The sequence below is a fragment of the Trachemys scripta genome, chromosome 4 (genome assembly GCF_013100865.1).
Source record: "Trachemys scripta elegans isolate TJP31775 chromosome 4, CAS_Tse_1.0, whole genome shotgun sequence".
NCBI lineage: Eukaryota > Metazoa > Chordata > Testudines > Emydidae > Trachemys > Trachemys scripta.
This window is the reverse complement of record NC_048301.1, coordinates 4,662,652-4,683,020: the sequence shown is the minus strand read 5'-3', so window position 1 is coordinate 4,683,020 and position 20,369 is coordinate 4,662,652. Positions and strand designations below refer to the sequence as shown.

Genomic DNA, 20,369 nt, shown 5'->3' with positions numbered 1-20,369 from the left:
TCTGCTCTGTGCTTTGAAAATTAGTTAACCTACCTGGCTGATGAATAAGTAACTATGGACAGAGCTTTCAGAAGCATTAAGTCAGTTATGGGCCAAATTCAATTGAAAGTCAAGCCTAGGATAAAATTTTCAAAAGTGTCTAACTGATTGAGGAACATTAATCGCGTTTTCAAAAGTCACTTGGGCTCCTATGAGCCTTTTGAAAATGGCACTTAGGCACTTGTGACAATTTTATTCTATAAGATCAATGCTGATCCATCCCCCTATATTCCCCTCAGAGTTCAGAGGGATTTTTATTTTTATCTTTTCCATCATATCTTCTTGCATTAAAACAAATGGCTGGTTGATGTCATTACTAGTTGATATGTCCCATACGCAGAGCCTCATGCATGCAAAGGGATCCAAGTACCGGGAATCAGTTATGTTTACTACTGTAGCTGAACTAATTGTCAAAGCTCCTAGTAGACGCAGTATATGACACTCATTACAATACATTTGCTTTTAATATTTGCCATTAAAATAGGTCTGGATTTTATTCTGGATTCAGATGCTTGCCTTCCTTGAATGAATGTGGCAGTGTGGATGTGTCTAGCATGGCTAACCAGCTGTCCACATCAAGGCTTGTATTGTTAATTAACAGGCCTATTTCCACTCTTGACACTGACAGAATCTTACAGGCAGCTCAATGATTACTACTTATTACATATCTCTGAATAAGATATTTCTGGACTCAGTGGATAATGTGTTTATGCCACTGCTTAATATCCAGAATTCCCATTGAAATTAGGTTCCTAAGTGGATTAGGCTCTTTAAAATTTTTATCCCAAATTACTAGCTTATCAAGACAAGAATTATTCGAAGATTTTCCCCCTCCACCCCCCCAAAATTAAGTGTAATAAAAGAGTCCCAACTCTAGGAAGTTATTAGCCTCAGCAAATGACTGTAAGAAACAGATAACTAATAGCAAAACACGTATACATTGGAAACCCAGCAATCATTGGTTCATGCATCTAGCAGCATAGCGATGATATTACAAATATTCAAAATTGTGACCCAACACCATTTGTATGAGCCAGATAAGGCTACCAATGTACAATTCCTCTATTGCAGGAGTAGGCAACCTATGGCACGCGTGCGAAAGGCGGCACGCAAGCTGATTTTCAGTGGCACTCACACTGCCCGGGTCCTGGCCACAGGTCCGGGGGGCTCTGCATTTTAATTTAATTTTAAATGAAGCTTCTTAAACATTTTAAAAACCTTATTTACTTTACATACAGTTATATATTATATATATATTATATTTAGTTATATATTATAAACTTATAGAAAGAGATCTTCTAAAAACGTTAAAATGTATTACTGGCACGCGGAACCTTAAATTAGAGTGAATAAATGATGACTCGGCACACCACTTCTGAAAGGTCACCGACCCCTGCTCTATTGTCTGTCCCAAGAAAGAGATGGATTCTTTACTGTTACAAATTATCTAATGTTCTCCACTCCAGAATCCAATTTTTAGTCCCCTCTTGGATTTATCAAGATTGCAAGTTCAGAATGGAGGACTTTCCTTTAACAGCAAGTAGTTTGCTTTTGTGGGACAGTTGTTTTCTTCTTCAATGAAAAGATTGCTTTTACGTTTTATCCCTATTTTTCCTTTGACTTTTATGCAAGTCTTTTGCACTCTAAATATAAAAAGCTTCTTTTGCCAAGACAGAGAACAACAATAATTAAAGCAGAAATAAAATCAGTGTGATTTCTGTGACAAATATGGCAATTCCATGCGATGTCTTTGAGATACTATACTGTTTTAGGTTTAAGTATCATTGCTGGCCAGGGATTTTATGTAATCCCATGGGGGAGGGTAACTGAAGCTCCTCCAGGAACTAAGAACAGTGGGAGATGATTAGACAAATTCACTCAGGGTGTAACACATCCAGAGAGGTAACATCTCCTTGGGGAGCTCACCTAGACTAGTTCAAACTGGGTTTTCCAGAAGCTGACTGTCAGACAGAGAAAGGTCTTCTGGATAAATAGCTTGAGTTTAAACTGACTCAGGGCCTTCTTTCTGATGCAGCAAATGGACGGGACCATCTGTCCAAGGGGAGAACCCCAAACCTTAGGGAAGGGTTGGAAGGACTGACACTGGCCAGAGCCATTGTGGAGGTGAGAGGGTGATCTCTGGTAGGCTTATTAGCAGGCGTGTAGGTTCTTGTATTGTTTTAATATGTTTGATGGCTATTAGCCAGGATGGGCAGGAATGGTGTCCCTAGCCTCATTTTGTCAGAAGCTGGGAATGGGTGACAGGAGATGGATCACTTGATGATTCCCTGTTCTGTTCATTCCCTCTGGGGCACCCGACACTGGCCATTGTTGGAAGATAGAATATTGAGCTAAATGAACCTTTGGTCTGACCCAGTCTGGTCATTCTTATGTTCTTATGTCCGTAATGCTTTTTACTTCAGAATAAACATGCTTGTTTATAAGAAGCTGTGTGGTAAATTAACTGTGGCAATGACACTGTTTACCATCTGTGAGGGGGGAAAGTAAAGCAGTCCTGCTTAGGCAGTTCTATTTTGCTAGGGAATTCACAGTGTAGGCAGGGATCTGTGCAGCCTGGGAATACCCCAGTCAGGGACGAGAGAGAAAGATACGTATCTCCACTCAAGAGAGGAGACAGCGGAGGATCTGGCAGCCTAGAGGGGATGCCCTTGCTGGACCATGGAGGTGAAAATACAGGTGCAGTTGCCCTGAATTGTGACAATCTCCTTTTACACTTCTCATACCAGTAAATGGGCTTACAGAGCTGCTTCTCTTCTGATATATTACCGTTGCTCCATTTTATAAAAGCACTGTCCAGGCCAAATAAAATGAATCTAGATCTTACATCTCGATTTGTAAATAGATGAGGATGTGCAGGCAAATGAATCCTGTGGTCTCTCTCTTTCTGAATTGTATTAACTCTGCTGCCTCGTCACGTGCAACTTAAAGTCAATCAAATATACTGATTGGATCATGATCTGCATTCCAATCTATGGGGTACTTGGTCTCCATCTTAACATCCATGACTGCCAGTTCTGCCAGATATAGGACCTATAAAGAATCTTGATTAGTAGGAGCCCTTGCCTCGTTCACTGTGAATATTAATATTGTGTGGTATGAAATTAGTGAGACATAAGAACGGTCGTACTGGGTCAGACCAAAGGTCCATCTAGCCCAGTCTCCTGTCTTCCAACAGTGGCCAGTGCCAGGTGCCCCAGCGGGAAGGAACAGAACAGGGAATCATCAAGTGATCCATCCCCTGTCGCCCATTCCCAGTTTCTGGCAAACAGAGGTAGGGACACCATCCCTGCCCATCTTGGCTAATAGCCATTGATAGACCTATCCTCCATGAACTTATCTAGTTCTTTTTTTAATCCTGTTATGGTCTTAGCCTTCAGAACATCCTCTGGAAAGGAGTTCCACAGGTTGACTGTGCGTTGTGTGAAGAAATACTTCCTTTTATTTATTTTAAACCTGCTGCCTATTAATTTCATTTGGTGACCCCTAGTTCTTGTGTTATGAGAAGTAGTAAACAACACTTCCTTATCTACTTTCTCCACACCAGACATGATTTTATAGACCTCAATCATATCCCCCTTTAGCCGTCTCTTTTCCAAGCTGAAAAGTCCCAGTCTTATTAATGTCTCCTCATACGGAAGCTGTTCTATACCCCTAATAATTTTTGTTGCCTTTTTCCGAACCTTTTCCAATTCCAATATATCTTTTTTGAGATGCTCGCAGTATTCAAGAAACAACGCAGGTAGAGCAGGAGCCCTTGCCTTATTTGGTTACAGCTTCACATGTACTCTGTCTGGCAGACATGGAATGGTTCACAGAGTATACTCATGCATATCTGTGGTTGTGAGGAAAAAGAAGTATGATGCTAGATTGTGTGTGGGAAATGGTATGTGATCACCTAATTACAGACTGTGTTGTACTTTGTCCACACAAAGGGCCACATACTGAGACTCTTACATTCAGTATTTGATGACATCCTGGGATACCAAAGACATCAGTGGGAGATAAATTCCCTCTGTTTATGGCTCTGGCACAGCCATATCTGGAATTTGATTATAGACACCACATGGAAGGATGGCATTTAGAGAAGAACAACAACTGGGCATAGTGAGAGGATCAGAAGATACTCCCCCTTTGGACAGGATACTCCATAACAGTCAGTTGTGGAGCTTCTTGCTCCTATCTCTGACTCATCTGACAGGAACAGAACAATAGGCTGGGGGTACCATTTTCAAATCCACTTAGGGCCAGGTGTTCAAAGGTATTTAGGCTCGTAAAGATGCAGATATGTGCCTAGAGGGATGTTTCAAAAGCACCTAAACAAGTTAGGTTGAAATCAATGGGAGTTAGGCATCTAACGGTGCCTACCTGCACCTTTAGGGAACTCTCTACATTTCAAAATCTTAGGAGCCTAAGTCTCATGGAAAGTTGGGAAGATTGGTTTCTACAATTATTTAGGTGCTTTTTAATGTACCCTAGGTCTCTTTGAAAGTCAATGAAATTTAAGCTGTAAAGGTATTTAGGTATTGTTTCAGGGTTGCAATGCCTCACTGATTAGGAGCCAAGCCTTATTTTAAAAATCCCGGGTTTCCTACGTCCCACACACACAAAACTGCTTCCCCCACTGAGCTTCACATTTGGAAATTTGACCTCATGTCATCCCTCAATCTTTCACCTTATTCCAAAGACCGCGTCCCCAGGAGCAGGGGGCTTGCTGATAGATGCAGCAGGTGCCCTTTGAAGATCACTGCAGGAAAACCCAGTCACCACAGTTCACTCCGGTCCTGGTTAACAAAATCTTGCTTTATTACTTACATGTGAACCACTGAATTAACTCATTTATTGTTCTTCAAGTAGTGCCTTTTTTTTTTACCCTCTCAAGCAGGGAAGTCTTACTACAGATGCCAGCTCAGACTTTTTTCTCAGAGGCTGCTGGTTCCTACATCCTCCAAACTTGGTCTTAATGCCACCTTCCTGGTGGGCTAGTCTCTGGTCTATTGAGAGCCCTTCAGCCAGGTCCAGTAAGCCTCACCTCTCCCTTCCACCAGTCCTTGCACAACTGCTGGAATTGAACGAACATGCTCCTAGCCACAAAATGGGCCATTACAGAGTTTTCAGACATTAAATCCCTGTCTTGTGTTCGACCACAGGCTTTACTTCCCAGACCCCTGTGCAGACCATGACAGTAACTCAACTCATTACCTAACATTCTCCACAAATTCCCATTGATTTCCAAGGACATTGAGGCTCCTAAGTCAGTTAGGTATTGCAACGCTGAGCGAGAGCAAAGACTAAATGCCTTTATAAATCTGGGCCTAAGTCACTTTATATGGATAATGGCAATTCCTGCATTCCTAACAGAAGTGACAAGGAAGCAGAAAGGGCTGAATTTTGCGGAAAGGCTAGAAGAGTTAATATGTATACATCTGATAAGTATTGTTGAAGGAGGAAAATAGAACAGTCTACAAATATCCAAAAGATCATTGCTGCCTAGATCCTTTCTCAGATGTTACTTTGTAGAGATAAGCCCTGTGGTGATTATCCAGTTATCAGACCAACATATGAATACTCCAGCAGCCCATGGTACAGTGAATGTTATACATGCAACTCCAGTGAAGGAAGCTTCCGTCTTACAGAGCAAACCTAGCTGCTGTTTAGAAAACATGACCTATGAAGAAAGGTTTTAAAAACTTAGAAAAGAAGGCTGAAGGGGAGACCAGATCATAGTCTTCAAAAATCTTAATAGCTGTTTTAAAGAGGAGGCTGATCAATTGTTCTCTATGCCTACTGAAGAAAGGACAAGAAGGAATCAGCTTAATTTGTAGCAAAGAAGCTCAGATATTAGAAGCAAGTTCTCACTATAAGGATAGTTAAGCAATGGAATAAGTTATCAAGGGAGGCTGTCGAATCCTTGCAATGGAAATGTTTAAGAACAGGCTAGACAAAAATCTGTCAGGGATAGTCTCCGTTTACTTGGTACGGCCTCAGCATAGGGGGATGGACTAGAGGACTTCTTGAGGTCCCTTCCAGCCCGACAGTGCTATGATTCTATCTGGCTGAATACAAGTGAAATGGCTAGTAGCCCTAAGACAGCCTGGGTGGAACAAAGTGAGTGACTGACAAGGATTTCAGACAGCGAGAGTCTCAGGAATACATGTGCAGCATGATAGAACTGGTGACCTATGTAAGGCGATCAAAATGAAGAACCCCAAAAAGTTGAAGCTGAAAGAATGTGAAGAATTGAAACATGCCACCAGGAGTTTTTATTATTATGTGTACTGCTGAAGGATTGGGGCCCCATTGTGATAGACATTGTATACACATGTAACAAAAAGACTGCCCCCATGTCTAAGAGCGTACAGTCTAACCGTTTTATTTGGTCTCTGAAAGGTTTGCTTAAAGCTTGGTTAGAAGTTAGAACGCGAGTTCTGATTTGCATGCAGGGTACCAGTATCAGTAATGCTGACCTAAACTCTGTAAGAGCTCTCAATGCATCTGTCCGTGAGATTCCCATTTTGATGAATAAGAGTCATAGGGCTGAATTCCCCATGCCCTGCTTTGCAAATGAAGCCCTAAATCTTGTTATAATTACCCTTAACATCTTCTCTGCGGCACTCTTGTTGCTTCGCTCTCAAGGACAGCACCGTCTACTTGAGACAAGGTTTATTCATTATTATGTAAAGTTTCCTGACAGATTGCGAAGGTACACAGCGTATTATGCATTATTCAGGGAATATTAAACGTCCCCGTGTCCTTTGTATTTGTTTCCACTCTATTTTCTCATACTACTAAATCACCTATGTTATGAGCATTTGATGTAGGTCGGAATTTAGCCGCGAGTGTAATCGGTGTTGAGTTCTACAGGGGTATGTGCTGCTTTCTTGCCCCTCCCACTCAACATGGCATATAAGTGATGTGCAGTTTATCCAGCATATTGCCCTACTCACATTTAGCCTGGATCATTCATACTTTTGAATTAAGGGTTTGTTTGAGCCGTGAATAGAAGAGGTACATGTGGCATAACAACATGTACAATACAAACAACAGAAGGAAAAATTCTCCGAGTGGCATAAATGCTGATGTATGCAAATGTTTCCTTTGTAAGCTGTGTGATCGCAAAATAACGCATTCTGCAAAACTTGAATATATCAGATATTCATGCTATATTTATGTTCATGGGGATCCAAACTGGGGAGAGAGTTAAGAGACTGAATATCTGTTATGCAATGAGTGCCTTGGCTTTCATAGTTCATTTCATTGGCTCTCATCGGTGATGTAGTAGCTAACACCAGAAGAGCCGACATCTAGCAGACATCTGTCAATTTGTAATTTTGTATTAAAGATGCTCATATGATCTTTTTAAAGATACAATATAATGTCACATATTTTGTCATATAGTTATAATTATTTACTTATTGTGGTGGCCTAGGAATCCCATTCATGGACCCAAGCCCCAGAATACTAGGCATTGTACAAACACGTAGGCCCATTGGTACTTAGTTGACATTTTATTAATATTTGATCTTTGAAGTTTTTATTATTTCCATGCTCAGGAGGGTGGAAGGTTAATACCACTTTCTGTACAGGGCTCGAACCTGTAAGCTGCTGAGCAAGCAGCCCTCATTCAGCACTTGTGAGTGGGACCGTCACAAGCTTAAAATGAGATTAATAGATTTCAAGGCCAAAAGGGATCACTGTGATGTCCAGTCTGACCACCTGGATAACACAGGCCAGAGAACTTCCCCCAAATAATTCCTACAGCAGATCTTTTAGAAAAACTTCCATCTTGATTTAAAAATGGTCAATGATGGAGAATCCACCAAGACCCTTGGTAAATTATCCCAACGGTTAATCACCCTAACTGTCAAAAATTTACCTTATTTGCAGTCAGAATATGTCAATTGTCAACTTCCAGCCATTGATTCATGCTACACCTTGCTCTGCTTAAATTAAAATGGAATTAAACAATTAAATAATTGTTCCCCATGTATCCCTCTAGTCAGAGATTTGCATGCCTTTGTAGCCCTTAGGTAGCCTAGAAGTAAGACATCAAGGAGAGCAGACGTGTAATTTCCTCCTGTATCAGAGCGATATTTTAAATACCTTACCTCAGAGGAAGAATGGCTATGCAGTGGGCACTCAAAGGTTTTTATGGTAAGCTTTGAATCGACAGTATAAACAGTAACAATGACAAATTTGTAGAACTGTCCACTTTGCTGAACTACAGTTTGCACGTGTCCCATCCAGCCCTAAATTCTTTCCAGCCCTAAATCCCACTCATTTTCCTCCTTTTCTACCACTCTGACAGTCATAAAGTCAACAGTTTTGTGACTGTGCACGTGCTCGGTCCCGTCCTAGCAAGTAGAGACTGATTCAGATCAATTCCTGGCAATTCAAGACAACTTGAGTCTTTTCTGCAAAGTTCTGAGTGGTGGTGTTAATGCGGCAGTAGCCTACTGAGACTAATTACAAACAAAGAGCTGCATTGCCCCATTCTGCTTAAATAAGTTACACATGCAGAGAAAGACGTTTCCGTATAATGGTTAATTTCAGTTTGCCCTTACTGGAATATATAATAAATCAATGTTGAGTGCGAAATACCCTTTTTACCTATCTGATCCAGGCACAGGAAAGGAATAATTAGACTATGTCTCTTCACGGCTGCAGTTTAAAACCAGCCTTTCTCCGGTAGTCGTTTGTCATAAGCGGCTATGAAATTGCTGCTTTTGCTGCGGTACCCTGCCTTAGCTGCTTGTTTCTACTGACAGACCCCCACGAATGAACAGATCGTGTATTAATGGACTTCTGGGTATTGCAATGACATAAATAATCTTTCTCCTGCAGCAGCCTACTGCACGGCCCATTTCAAAGCTACCTTTTAAGTGGAGAGCATTGTAGTAAGAGGATGTATTTTAACAAATAGAGTGCCATATACTGCACACACACCATTTTTAATAAACAGCAGAACTTTGATCTTTCATAGGCAATACTGGTCCTTTTATGTATACTTTGTTTTAAACCGTTCCAGCTCTCTCTCCTTCCAGCTTTTTCTTAATTGACCACCATTGTTTTTATTCCCACACACACACATTTCACAGGTGCATACCTTAACTTGTGAACAGTTCCACTGAAGCCAAAACATCAGCAAGGTCAGAACCTTAGCATGAGGTTTTCCAAAGTGCTCAGCATTGGCCTACCACAGTTCTCTCAGAAGCTAATGTAATACCCTCACTGTCTTCAATGGAGGCAGAGAACGCTAATGACGTCCCATCCTTCCTTTAGAACATTCTTACATTTTGTTGGTTTCTCAACCGTATTTTTACCTGAGGTGGGTTTGTGCTGTATGTTTAATAATAGACCAGTCCTGCTTTCTTTTCCGTGGAGGCAGATATAAACCTTCCAGTCAATGTTTTAATTTTGCTTTTCGCATCATTTGCTGGCATCAAATGCGATGCGTTAGCAGCTTATTTCCCCAACTATTTCAGTATACCCTTTTCTGACAGATTTGAATTAAAAATCTGAAAAAAGGGGGGTGTTGTTTTTAATAAACATGAAGTTCTATAATAGCAAGTTTGTAATAATTAATGACATCAATGCACCTGCCAAGCAGAATCAGTTGAGTAGAACATCTCATTATAACAGCATAGGACCTGCAGAGTTCCTTTGGGATGTATAGTAAATATTTAATGATTTGTTCTTGATAGCTTGGAGAGAATACCTGTAATAAGCCAGTGTATCTTTAGGTAATATTGAAATATCCAATAACTTTGCTACCCAAAATGCATACACTTTGAGTGTTTTTGGTCATTAATAAACCACTTAAAGCATGAAGGAAATAATGTGGCATTCAGTATTTGTTAAACTTTCTCTCTAATTAGATTTTTCATCTCTTGGTCAAGTGCATTGAAAATGACAGTTTATTGATTTAGATGTTGAAAATCCTGTACACTCTATGAAGTGTAAATATACACAACTGCTCCTTATTTGCTTCATATTGACATTTCATTGTTCTTTTCAATCCATCCATCCTTTCTGAGGTGACTAGGGCTGTTAATAATTGTGGAGTCTGTTCCTATGCAGTGCCGAGAGTCCTCAACTCCTGTTGACTTATGGTGTAATTCTACTGTGAAGTATGACATCCTGGGGTCATGTAATTGTCTCTCAATGATTTCCATGTCAAATGTGCTCACTGTACAACTAAACGACATTTCCTTCTAATGGCCGACTCTGCAAACTCAGTCTGAGCTCTGAGAGTCAAGCTGGGTGATTCCCTTCTTACTCAGCGACAAAGTGGTAAAGCACTGGGAGCCATACTGTGCTGTGTTACTCCTGTACCTTCTCATTATCTTCAGTTCTGCCCCAGGTGACACATGGGCAACCTCATTGCCGTGAATGGGGATGCAGAGGGGCACCTGGCTAGGCCTGAAGGACCAATACCCTTGACGAGGAGGAGTGGACCTCAGCTCACTCTGCCATGGCTGAGAGCTCTGCAAGCAGAAAAGGAGTAAGGAGTGCTGGCCTAAAAGAGGGAATCCATTTCCTCAAAAATGTTCATGTTTTTGAATAAAGGTTTCATCCTGAAGCAGGGACAAAGCGTTAAAAAGGCAAAATATTCACGGAAAGGGGTTTCAGGAAAAACTCCGTTTCGGGAGACCAGAAACAGAAATTTTCAGCTGCCCTCAGGCGCTCTACCTCCATGCCACCCCCACAGCTCCAGGAGCTGGAGAGGCATTGTCCATCCCCTGGAGCTTAGGGGGAAGTGAGAAGGCAGAGCACCTGGTTCGTTCCACTCAATCCCCTGGAGCTGGGAGCGAGGCAGGGAAACTTGCCTGTGTTTTGCAGAACGTTTTTTCATGTCTGTAATAGATTCAGCAGAACATTTGACTCTATCAGATTGGAACTTTCCAACAAAACTGAGTTTCATCAGAAAATTTCCAAGCAGTTCTAGGCGAAAGCACTTACTTTTCTCACTGCAGTCGGCTGGTGTGATTCTAAATACTTATTGGGAGCAGGTCTACCAGGCACAAAGGTGCCTTCATACATAGTCTCTTTTCAGGATGCAGCCACACTGTGAATGGACATCAAGGACTATAAGTACTCACAAATTTGGGACCTTTGAGTGCATCAGCTGAACAGCATTTAAAAGAGGGCACATTTTAAACATTCTTAAACCTAATTGATTCTCTCAGTTGAATCTAGAACTTAAGGCCAGAATTTCAAAGGTATCTAGGTACCTAAAGATGCAAAGAGGTGCTAGTGGGATTTTCAAAAGCATCTACACACCTATCTGCAGTTTTAGGCAACTAATTTCTTTTAAAACTCTGGCCCTTAGTTTTTTCCCTGATGTGTTAGAAACTTTTTAAGATGAAAAACTGAAAATGCTTGGTTGCTTTCATGTTACTCTGAAAGACCTGTATGTGATGTTTGATAGGAGCAGATGTGCTACAACAAAGAATGCAATGAGGAGTTTGATGCATAGGAAAGGCAGGTGAGAATGGAAATAACTTATTTGCCCGCAGATTGCAGAGGTCAGGAATTGTGGTTTTAAGGCCAGTTATCTCTGCAACCTCAATTAAGTGATCCATTAGTTATAAAAAATGGGGCTTTTATGTGTTAGGTGCCATACGAACGATTTTGTGTTCTTATCTAGAGCTAATCAAGCAAATGATGAAATGTACAACCAGTGCAGCGGTTCTGCAGACCCCTGTGCTCCATTTCCAGAATGAAAGGGTGGCAGTTTGTGCCAAAAGCTCCAATCTTTCCATGATTCTTCTGATTTCAGGCTGGACAACAGCGTTGGTGGGAACAGGAGATCACGGTAAACGGAAACATTCAGAAAGGAGAGTTAATTACATACAACCTGACTGAGCTGATCAAGCCAGAGGCCTATGAAGTCCGCCTAACTCCCATCACCAGATTTGGGGAGGGAGATTCAACCATTCGTGTCATCAAATATAGTGGTAAGGAGATGTTATGGTAACAGGAGACATATTCAAATATGGATTGCACAGTTTAATGTAACTTGTAATGTGCAGTTAAGAGCAAACTTTAGTTGCTGTCACTGTAAGATACATAATCATGCTCAAAGAGTAATTATCAATAGTTCGATGCCAAACTGATGGAATATATCTAGTGGGGTCTTGCAGGGGTCTGTTCTGGGTCCAGTACTGTTCAGTATTTTCATTAATACCTTGGATAATGGAATGCAAAGGATACTTTTAAAATTTGCAGATGTCATTAACCCGGGAGGGGTTGCTAGCACTCAGAAGGACAGGATTAGAATTCAAAATGACCTTGACAAATTGGTGAATTGGTCTGAAATAAAGACACATGCAAAGTACTACACTTAGGAAGAAAAAAAATCAAATGCACAAATACAAAATTGTGAACTAGGCAGTAGTACAGCTAAAAAAGGTCTGGGGTTATAATGGATCACACATTGAATACGAGTCAACAATGCGATGCAGTTGTGAAAAAGTAATCTTATCCTGGGGTGTATTAACAGGAGTGTTGTAGGTAAGACACAGAAGGTAACTGTCCTGCTCTGCTTGGCACTGGTGAGGCCTCAGTTGGAGCATTGTAACCACTCCTAGGTGCCACACTTGGGAAAGGTGTGGTCAAATTAGAGAGAATCCAAAGGAGAGCAACAAAAACAATAAAAGGTTTAGAAAACCTGACCTGTGAGGAAAAGCTTAAACAGACAAATAAACAAACAAACAAAACTGGTCAGGTTTAGTCCTGAGAAAAGAAGACTGGGGGGAACCTGGTAACAGTCTTCAAATATTTTAAAGGCTGTGATAAAGAGGATGGTGATCAGTTGTTTTCCATGTCCATGGAGGGTAGGACTAGTACCGATCAGCTAAATCTGCATTAAGGTAGATTTAGGTTAGATACTATGAAAAGCTTTCTAACTATAAGGATAGTTAAGCACTGGAATAGGCTTCCAAAGGAGGTTGTGGAATCCCTGTCATTAGAAGGTTTTAAGAACAGATTGGACAAACATCTGACAGGCATGGCCTAGGTTTCCTTAGTCCTGCCTCAGCGCAGGGGGTGGACAATGACCTCTCAAGGTCATGTCCAGTCCTACATTTCTATGACACTATGAAATTGAACAAATAGGTAGAATTATGTCTAAGGCCCCAATCCGGCAATCAGATTGTCACAGGCAGACCCTTGTGCCTGCATGAAGCTTGCTGCTCTGTGTAGAGCTGGGCAGCGACAGGATTTTCGATTTCCCAGGAAATTCCACAGTCTCCATTTTTTTTCCATTCCAAAATGGAATAAAGCCCAAAAAAAAAAATTGAAATTTCTTCTGAAACACAATTCAGAAAAAAAACATTTTGAGTAGATTAAAACATTTTGTTTAGGTAAAATCTAGATACTTTGTTCCATTTTCAACCTTTTAAAACTTTTTTTTTATATAAAAACAATGAAGTTCATTTCAAAAAGTTGTTTCAAAACAAAATTTAACCATTCCTTTGGGAAAATATCAAAACACTTCATTTTGGAACTTTTTCTAAACAAAATTTTGTCAAATTTGACATTTTTTAAAACATTTCAGTTTTGATGAAAACAGCTTCGTTTTCGCACAAAATGTTTCAACCACAATATTCTGACGAGCTCTAGTTCAGGGCAAGTGCAAGCGTCTTCCCACAATGACCCCCAGATGCCATGTGGGCACAGAAGGCTGCTCACATGAATCTTTGGATTGCTATAGCCTTTGTTTTACAGAAATCTCCAAATATTTCCAACATTTGACTCCTTAGTTTTTGTGAATATTTGCTTAATGAATTGAATTCTCTTTTCCTGTTTGTTTCCCTTTTGTGTTCACATTCTGTAAATATCATAATGAAAGGACCATATGCCCACGTGGGGTATTTCTACTGAAGTCAGTGGAGCTGGGGCAAAATAATACCAGCTGAGGACCTGGCCCAATGACTGGAAGGATTTTTAACTGAAAAAAAATGAAGTAAATTTAAGCACGTATTGGAGGATCTTTGTAGCAAGGGAATTTTAAAGTTTGGAAATGCCCGTGTTAGCATTAGAAACCTGATTCTGTGGTACCCTCGTCCAAACAGGAAACAGATGGCATGTTGAGTCAAAACTAAGCAACATAATTCCTAGACACTCTGGCAGCTAGCTAGCACAATGACCAGTGCTATATAAAAACTTGAGAGAGCTCGATTTTGGATAACAACTATAATAGATGGCTCAGAGGCACTCTGCAGACCAAGGATTACTCCCAGAAATTATTTGTCAAATAATTTTGAATAATGAATAGAACTGAGGAAATTGTAAGCGGCTTGTGCACAATTCACGGAAAGAAAAATAGGCTACATTTCTCAAATAAATTATTCATGATCAATCATTAGCTCCGCTATGCTCAATCCCAATGCAAATAATTTAGTTTAGTGTGTTAATATCAACAAAAAAAAATGAGATGAGACAATCAAAAATATTGATTCCACAGGCACATATTTGTACTTTCCATTTCCGGACAGTTACCCCGAAAGTTTATGCTCTAATAAATTTGTTAGTCTCTAAGGTGCCACAAGTACTCCTGTTCTTCCTGCAGACAAGATGAGCCAAGCTTAGGGGTTTTGCATTTTGCAGAAAGTAGTTGTCTGAGCAATGTATTTGTGTCCAAACGTATGAACTAACCAAAGCAGGTGCTTAGGTCCCTTAGGTCTCCTGAGTCGCAGGCTAGCAGCTTAACTCCTGGATCATCCTTTCTCTTCCTTACAGATGCAAAGAGCAGCATCCAACTTCTGGGTGGTTAGCTCATCTCTCCTTTGGCTCATCTGGCAGTGCTTGTGGCCGGTGAAGCACAACAGGTTGTTTCAAGTATAAGCTGTGGCAGTGTGCTAGAGGCATACACACACACGCCCCACAAGGTCACTTGCTGAATTCAGGATTTTGCTGACTTATTAAGTCAATTGAAATGTCTAGCCCTGCACTGGCAGAAACACCTCCTTCCTTCAACAGAAAGGGCATGTTTCTGCTGGAGGGAATTTTGTTCTCAGATCTGTCACTAATACAGATTTGAATGAAATACCCACGCCTTTCAAATGTGCTGATCAGGTACCTGCTGCAAAATCAAACCACCCAGCAGAAAAGAAGCAGTTTGCATTATACGCAAGATGGGAACGTTAGTTTTGGAGCGCGGTTCAGCGCTATTGAGGCTGGTACCTGCAACTTTGCAGTTTTAAAGATCATGAATAGGCTGCAAATCAACAGGATAAATCTCAAGCTGCTTTCTCTTAAAGTAGAACTCGAGATAGTTAACCTTCATGCACTTCAAACACGGGGTGTGTCTGAGCATCGTTATCAGAACTATTGTCTCGGCTCATCTATTGTAAAGCTTTATTGTCCAGGTGTTATAGATTCAGCCATAAAATAATGAGATCTCACACATTTATCCCAGTGTAGAGTTTTATATTTCGAACCTCAAAATGCTTGATTCCTAGAAATGTTGTTAACAGGCTGACAGGACGCATTTCACAGCAGCAAGTCCACATAAATGTAGATGGTAAACCGTAAATATTTATCCAGGAATTAAAATAAAAGCAGAGGGAACGTGGCTAGAAAGGACAATTAAGGTAACTATTTGCAAACCTCTTTTCACTGCAAATGTTTGTTCTTTGGGGCATCTGGCCAAACAGCGAAGCATTGGAATCATAAGATATATACTTTCAATATACTTTTAATCAAGTGTGTGTTGAGTTGCATTCTGTCTCCAAGAGGAACATATCCTGGATTCCAGAAGTGCCAGCCCTATGTTTCTCACATCATCTCTTTGGACATGTCTTATTGAAACATACTGTAGGTTTAATTCTCACACTAATATATTAGTATTCCATTGTGAGCTCTATTATTGGTAACCTACATCTCTTAGGATAGTATATATTTATCATCAGGCTAATTATATTTTACTCACTTTTTATTTTATCCAGGATAAAATGCAGACCGGACTCATTCTAATAGAGATGCTAGAGCTGTTTGCTGCATATTTCTTTGAACGGAGCTGAACCCTACTGATGTACAGAGGGGGAACTGAAGGGCAGTGCACAACTTAAATCCTACTTTGGGGGCTTAAGTTGGGTTTACATAGTGTATCATAAGAACATAAGAACGGCCATACTGGGTCAGACCAAAGGGCCATCTAGCCCAGTATCCTGTCTTCCGACAGTGGCCAATGCCAGGTGCCCCAGAAGGAATGAACAGAGCAGGTAATCATCAAGTGATCCATCCCCTGTAAAGTCTGTGTGTTGGCTCCGCATGGAGCCAATTTCGCCCTTTAAGAGTTGTTGGAAAGTTTTCAAGAATCAACAATCAATTTTCATCATGTCTTTTGCTTCTGTGGCCTCATGAGTTATAGAAATTGATTTCCTCTCAGTGCTTCTGGCAGAGGTAGCAGACTTCTGGCTACCAGCAAAGAGTTAAAATATGAAATTTCATAAAAATTGAAAGACATGCCTGAAAATAATAAGTCCAGTTTGCACACACAGTATGTAGTTTCAGAGGCAGAGTAACTATAATTCTGTGGTTTCGCACTGGTTAAAAAGCCGTCAGGAACTACAGAAAAGTAAAAACAGAACAGACTGATTTTAAATGCATCGTTTACTGGAAACAGGGCCTGGATCCTACAAGAGTCCAATAGCCCTCAGTTCCCTTTGACTTAAACCAGGAACCTGCTGGGTTAGTGCACCAACTTTCCTTCCTTCCACCTAAATCCAATCCTATCTTAGGTTACAAGTGCAAATTACCTTGGTAGCTTGACCATAAAGCCCCATTTTGCAAAGCTTTTCAATATATCGCACAATTTAACACACACAGTATTATCTGCTCAAAGGAAAACTCAGGGTTGGAATCCCTAAGATATTGCAAGTCCCAGGACTGAGGTTTATTGCCAGATTCTTTTATAATACTCACCTGTACTATGCACATCTCTAGCATTCTTTACAAGCATTCTTTTCCATTCCCAGAGCCTTAAAACTGTAAACAAACGTGTGCTTTTGTGCAGTTCAATCTCCTGACGGCTTCAAAATGTCTGTATTTTATTATTAAGTGGTGGTAGTCATTCCACAGGTAAGGCTTGCATCAGGTTTGCTTTAAAAAGCCCTATTTTCAACCCCCTCTAAATTTTTATTGAAGCATCTGATCTGTCTTTAAATAGGTATGCTTGACTTAGGCTAGAATAAGGATTTCTAAGAGATTTGTAGTAAATTGGGGATTGAAGGGCCAAATCTTCAACTAATGCAAATAGACATACCACCACTGGCTTGTCTTCACTACGGGGGTAAGTCGACCTAAGTTACGCCACTCCAGCTACATGAATAATGTAGGTGGAGTCGATGTAGCTAAGGTCGACTTACCCCAGTGTCTCCACCGCACTGCATTGAAGGAGATGCTCTCCAGTCGACTTCCCTTACTCAGAGAGCTGGAGTACAGGGGTCGACCAGAGAGTGCTCTGCTGTCGATTTAGCGGGTCTTCACTAGCCCTGCTAAATTGATCCCTGCTGCATCGATTGCAGTAGTGTCGATCTCCCCGTAGTGAAGACCAGCCCTTAGTGAAGCTATGCTGGTTTGCACGAGCTGGAGATCTAGCCCAAAGAGTATTATATGCTAGGTGATCATAATTTACCTGGGTTTTCAAAATATTCCCACTCAAAATAATGCAGTTCATCATAAAATTTCCACCCGCAGTTTCTCAGCTGCTTTATAACTCCCGAATCCACACATTTGTACAGGTCTTCAGGCAATGAAGTATAACATCATTTTTAGAGATGAAATTTTCTCATTATGAGTTGGATCTCTGGTCTTGAAAGCTAGCACCATCCGTGAATTTGCTATTGAAAGCTATACCCATCAGCAAGTTCATTGCTGAACAACTGGAATAACTGTATGGAAATATATTGAGATTAATATTTTTCATGTTTATATTTGTTGATGTTGTGGCATTTCTTGTTGCCTTTTACCATTTAAAATATTAAATAGTGAAAAATCTGCATTTCATATACAAATGCACAAGATGTGTCACAGTTCTTCGTGGCTATAATGAATGCATCGGAATTTGAACATATTCCGGTGACTTCTATCTTTACTATCAAGTAGTATGAAGTTAATCTAATATGGGAGTATTCCAGAGCACAGCACAGCGTGAATGAAACCAGCAACTGCAGATTAACATTTACATTTCTCAGATACAAACACATGCAACTTTCAATGAGCTTATCTGTTAGGAGCTGTTTGAATGAACGTCTGAAATGTGGAAACTGTATAATTAGGAAAATCTCAGTAAAGTGTTTTTTTTTTTAAATATCTTCCCCTCCTAACCCATACTTTTGGGGGTAGACAAAAATGGGAAAAACACACTAGTATCTGGATACTATCAATCAAAAGTGTGTACACATGCTTGGTTTTCTACCTTCTCTCCACTGTGGCCTGGAGAAAGGAAAAATCAGCATAGTATGAATGACATCATGATTACAGTCAGCTAAAAACTTGACAAATCACTTATTAGATGCATATATTATTCTGCAAGAGAACATTCAGTTCACCAAGTAAACACAATCACATCAATTTAAATAGCACTAATCGACTGTGTAGGCTAGTGCAGTACAAATATGTCTTGTAGTAACAATTTTAAAAATCATCATCATCATTTCACGTAAATCCATGTAGGCTGGTATGGTAAAAGGCAACTATAAAATCTCTGAATGTTCAGTTACTCCATTTCAAATCTGAACACACTTTCTTTATAGATCTTCCTCTATAAAAAATAAATAAATTCTTAAGCAGCAATTAAAGTTGCAAACTGAACTGCTTCCTACCACTCCAAAAGCAGTGGGCAGTGTTTCTTCACAGTATATAGAATGGGACTCCTGATACACCTGTACAGAACAAGAATGGTCTGCCATAGGAGGCTGTCAATTACTACTCCAACACTTACATTTTCGTAGGCTAAATGTTATTTCTTTTAAAAATAGCGACTTTTCTGTAGGTTAGAAACGTATATCGCTATTACACACCTTGATCCTGAGGTCAGATCAGACCCCAGATGGGTACAAAGATCCAGCCTCATGGATCCAGTTGCAGGATTGGGACCTTATATAAGAAGATTAGAGAGCAGCACCAAAGCACAAAATTAAGGCCATTTTTGGGGTGCACAAACAGAAAATTCCAGTACACGGGTGTGTGTTAAAAACAGCATGTTAAGTTAGGTGTCACAATTAATAGGCCAGATCATCAGCCATGACAGGTTTCTTTTGTGTCTCTTAGGATAATTGGCTTAATATTTCCTTTCTCCTTTTGTTTGTCTTTCTGATTTAGATTGCATGTTCTTTGGAGCAAGGGCTCTCTCTAACCATGTGTATTGCCTAATATTCCTGATATCGATTGGGGCCTTTATGCACTATTGCAGTAAGAGCTGATCAGGAAATTTTCAACAAACCATTTTTTCACTGAAAAATGCCAGTTTGTCACAAAAAAAACCAAACCTTTTCGCAGAACAGGATCCGTTTCAATGAATGTCCCTACTGGAAAAGTTATTGGGTAAAATCTCATTTCCACATTTTCAAATTGGGAAGTTTTGGAGGTTTGAGTTGAAACAACTTTTCATTTTAAAAATTTAGTAAATTTAGACTAAAAAATGTTTAAAAAAAGAGAGAGAGAGAGGTCAGAATCAAAACCAAACATTTTGATTGACCTGAACCAAAACTTTGTTCAGATTTTTGGTTTACAAGAATTTTGAAGATTTAGACTTTTTGTCCCGGTTTTGGATGGCCATTTTTTTCAATATCTCAAAAATTTTCATAGGATGGGGAAACTGTTTCCCACCAAGCTCTAATTATCATACCAATAATAAAAAATATAATCAGGCAACTGAAAATATAGTATATTTAACCTTAGCTATTGACGTCCAAAATTATTGTTTGTTTTTTTAATGAGATGTCTAAGAACAGCCATACTGGGTCAGACCAATGGTCCATCTAGCCCAGTAAAGTGTCTTCCGAGAGTAGCCAATGCCAGGTGCGTCAGAGGCAATGAGCAGAACAGGGCAATTGATTGAGCATGGGGTGGCATCCCTGACCATCTTGGCTAGTAGCCATTGATGGACCTGTCCTCCATGAACATATCTCGTTCTTTTTTTAACTCAATTATACTTTTAGTCTTCACAACATCCCCTGGCAATGAGTGTAATGTTATGGACTAGCACATAAGGGCACCTCAATTGTTCCTTAATCAAGTTTTCAATTTTGGAAGAATTTGTGGTAAATTTAAATAGGTTTTATAATGAGAGAAAATCGCCC

The 20,369-nt window shown here is 40.1% G+C and overlaps 1 protein-coding gene across 2 annotated transcripts in view; it reads left to right on the top strand.

Annotated features, from left to right (window-relative positions):
- The window catches only part of MDGA2 (MAM domain containing glycosylphosphatidylinositol anchor 2), a 619,444-nt gene that overhangs the window by 559,267 nt on the left and 39,808 nt on the right, over nucleotides 1-20,369 (top strand). For both annotated transcript variants that reach the window (XM_034770448.1, XM_034770447.1), the window contains exon 11: nucleotides 11,840-12,017. In XM_034770448.1, the coding sequence (XP_034626339.1) occupies nucleotides 11,840-12,017 (178 nt within the window). The remainder of the gene's footprint in view (nucleotides 1-11,839; nucleotides 12,018-20,369) is intronic.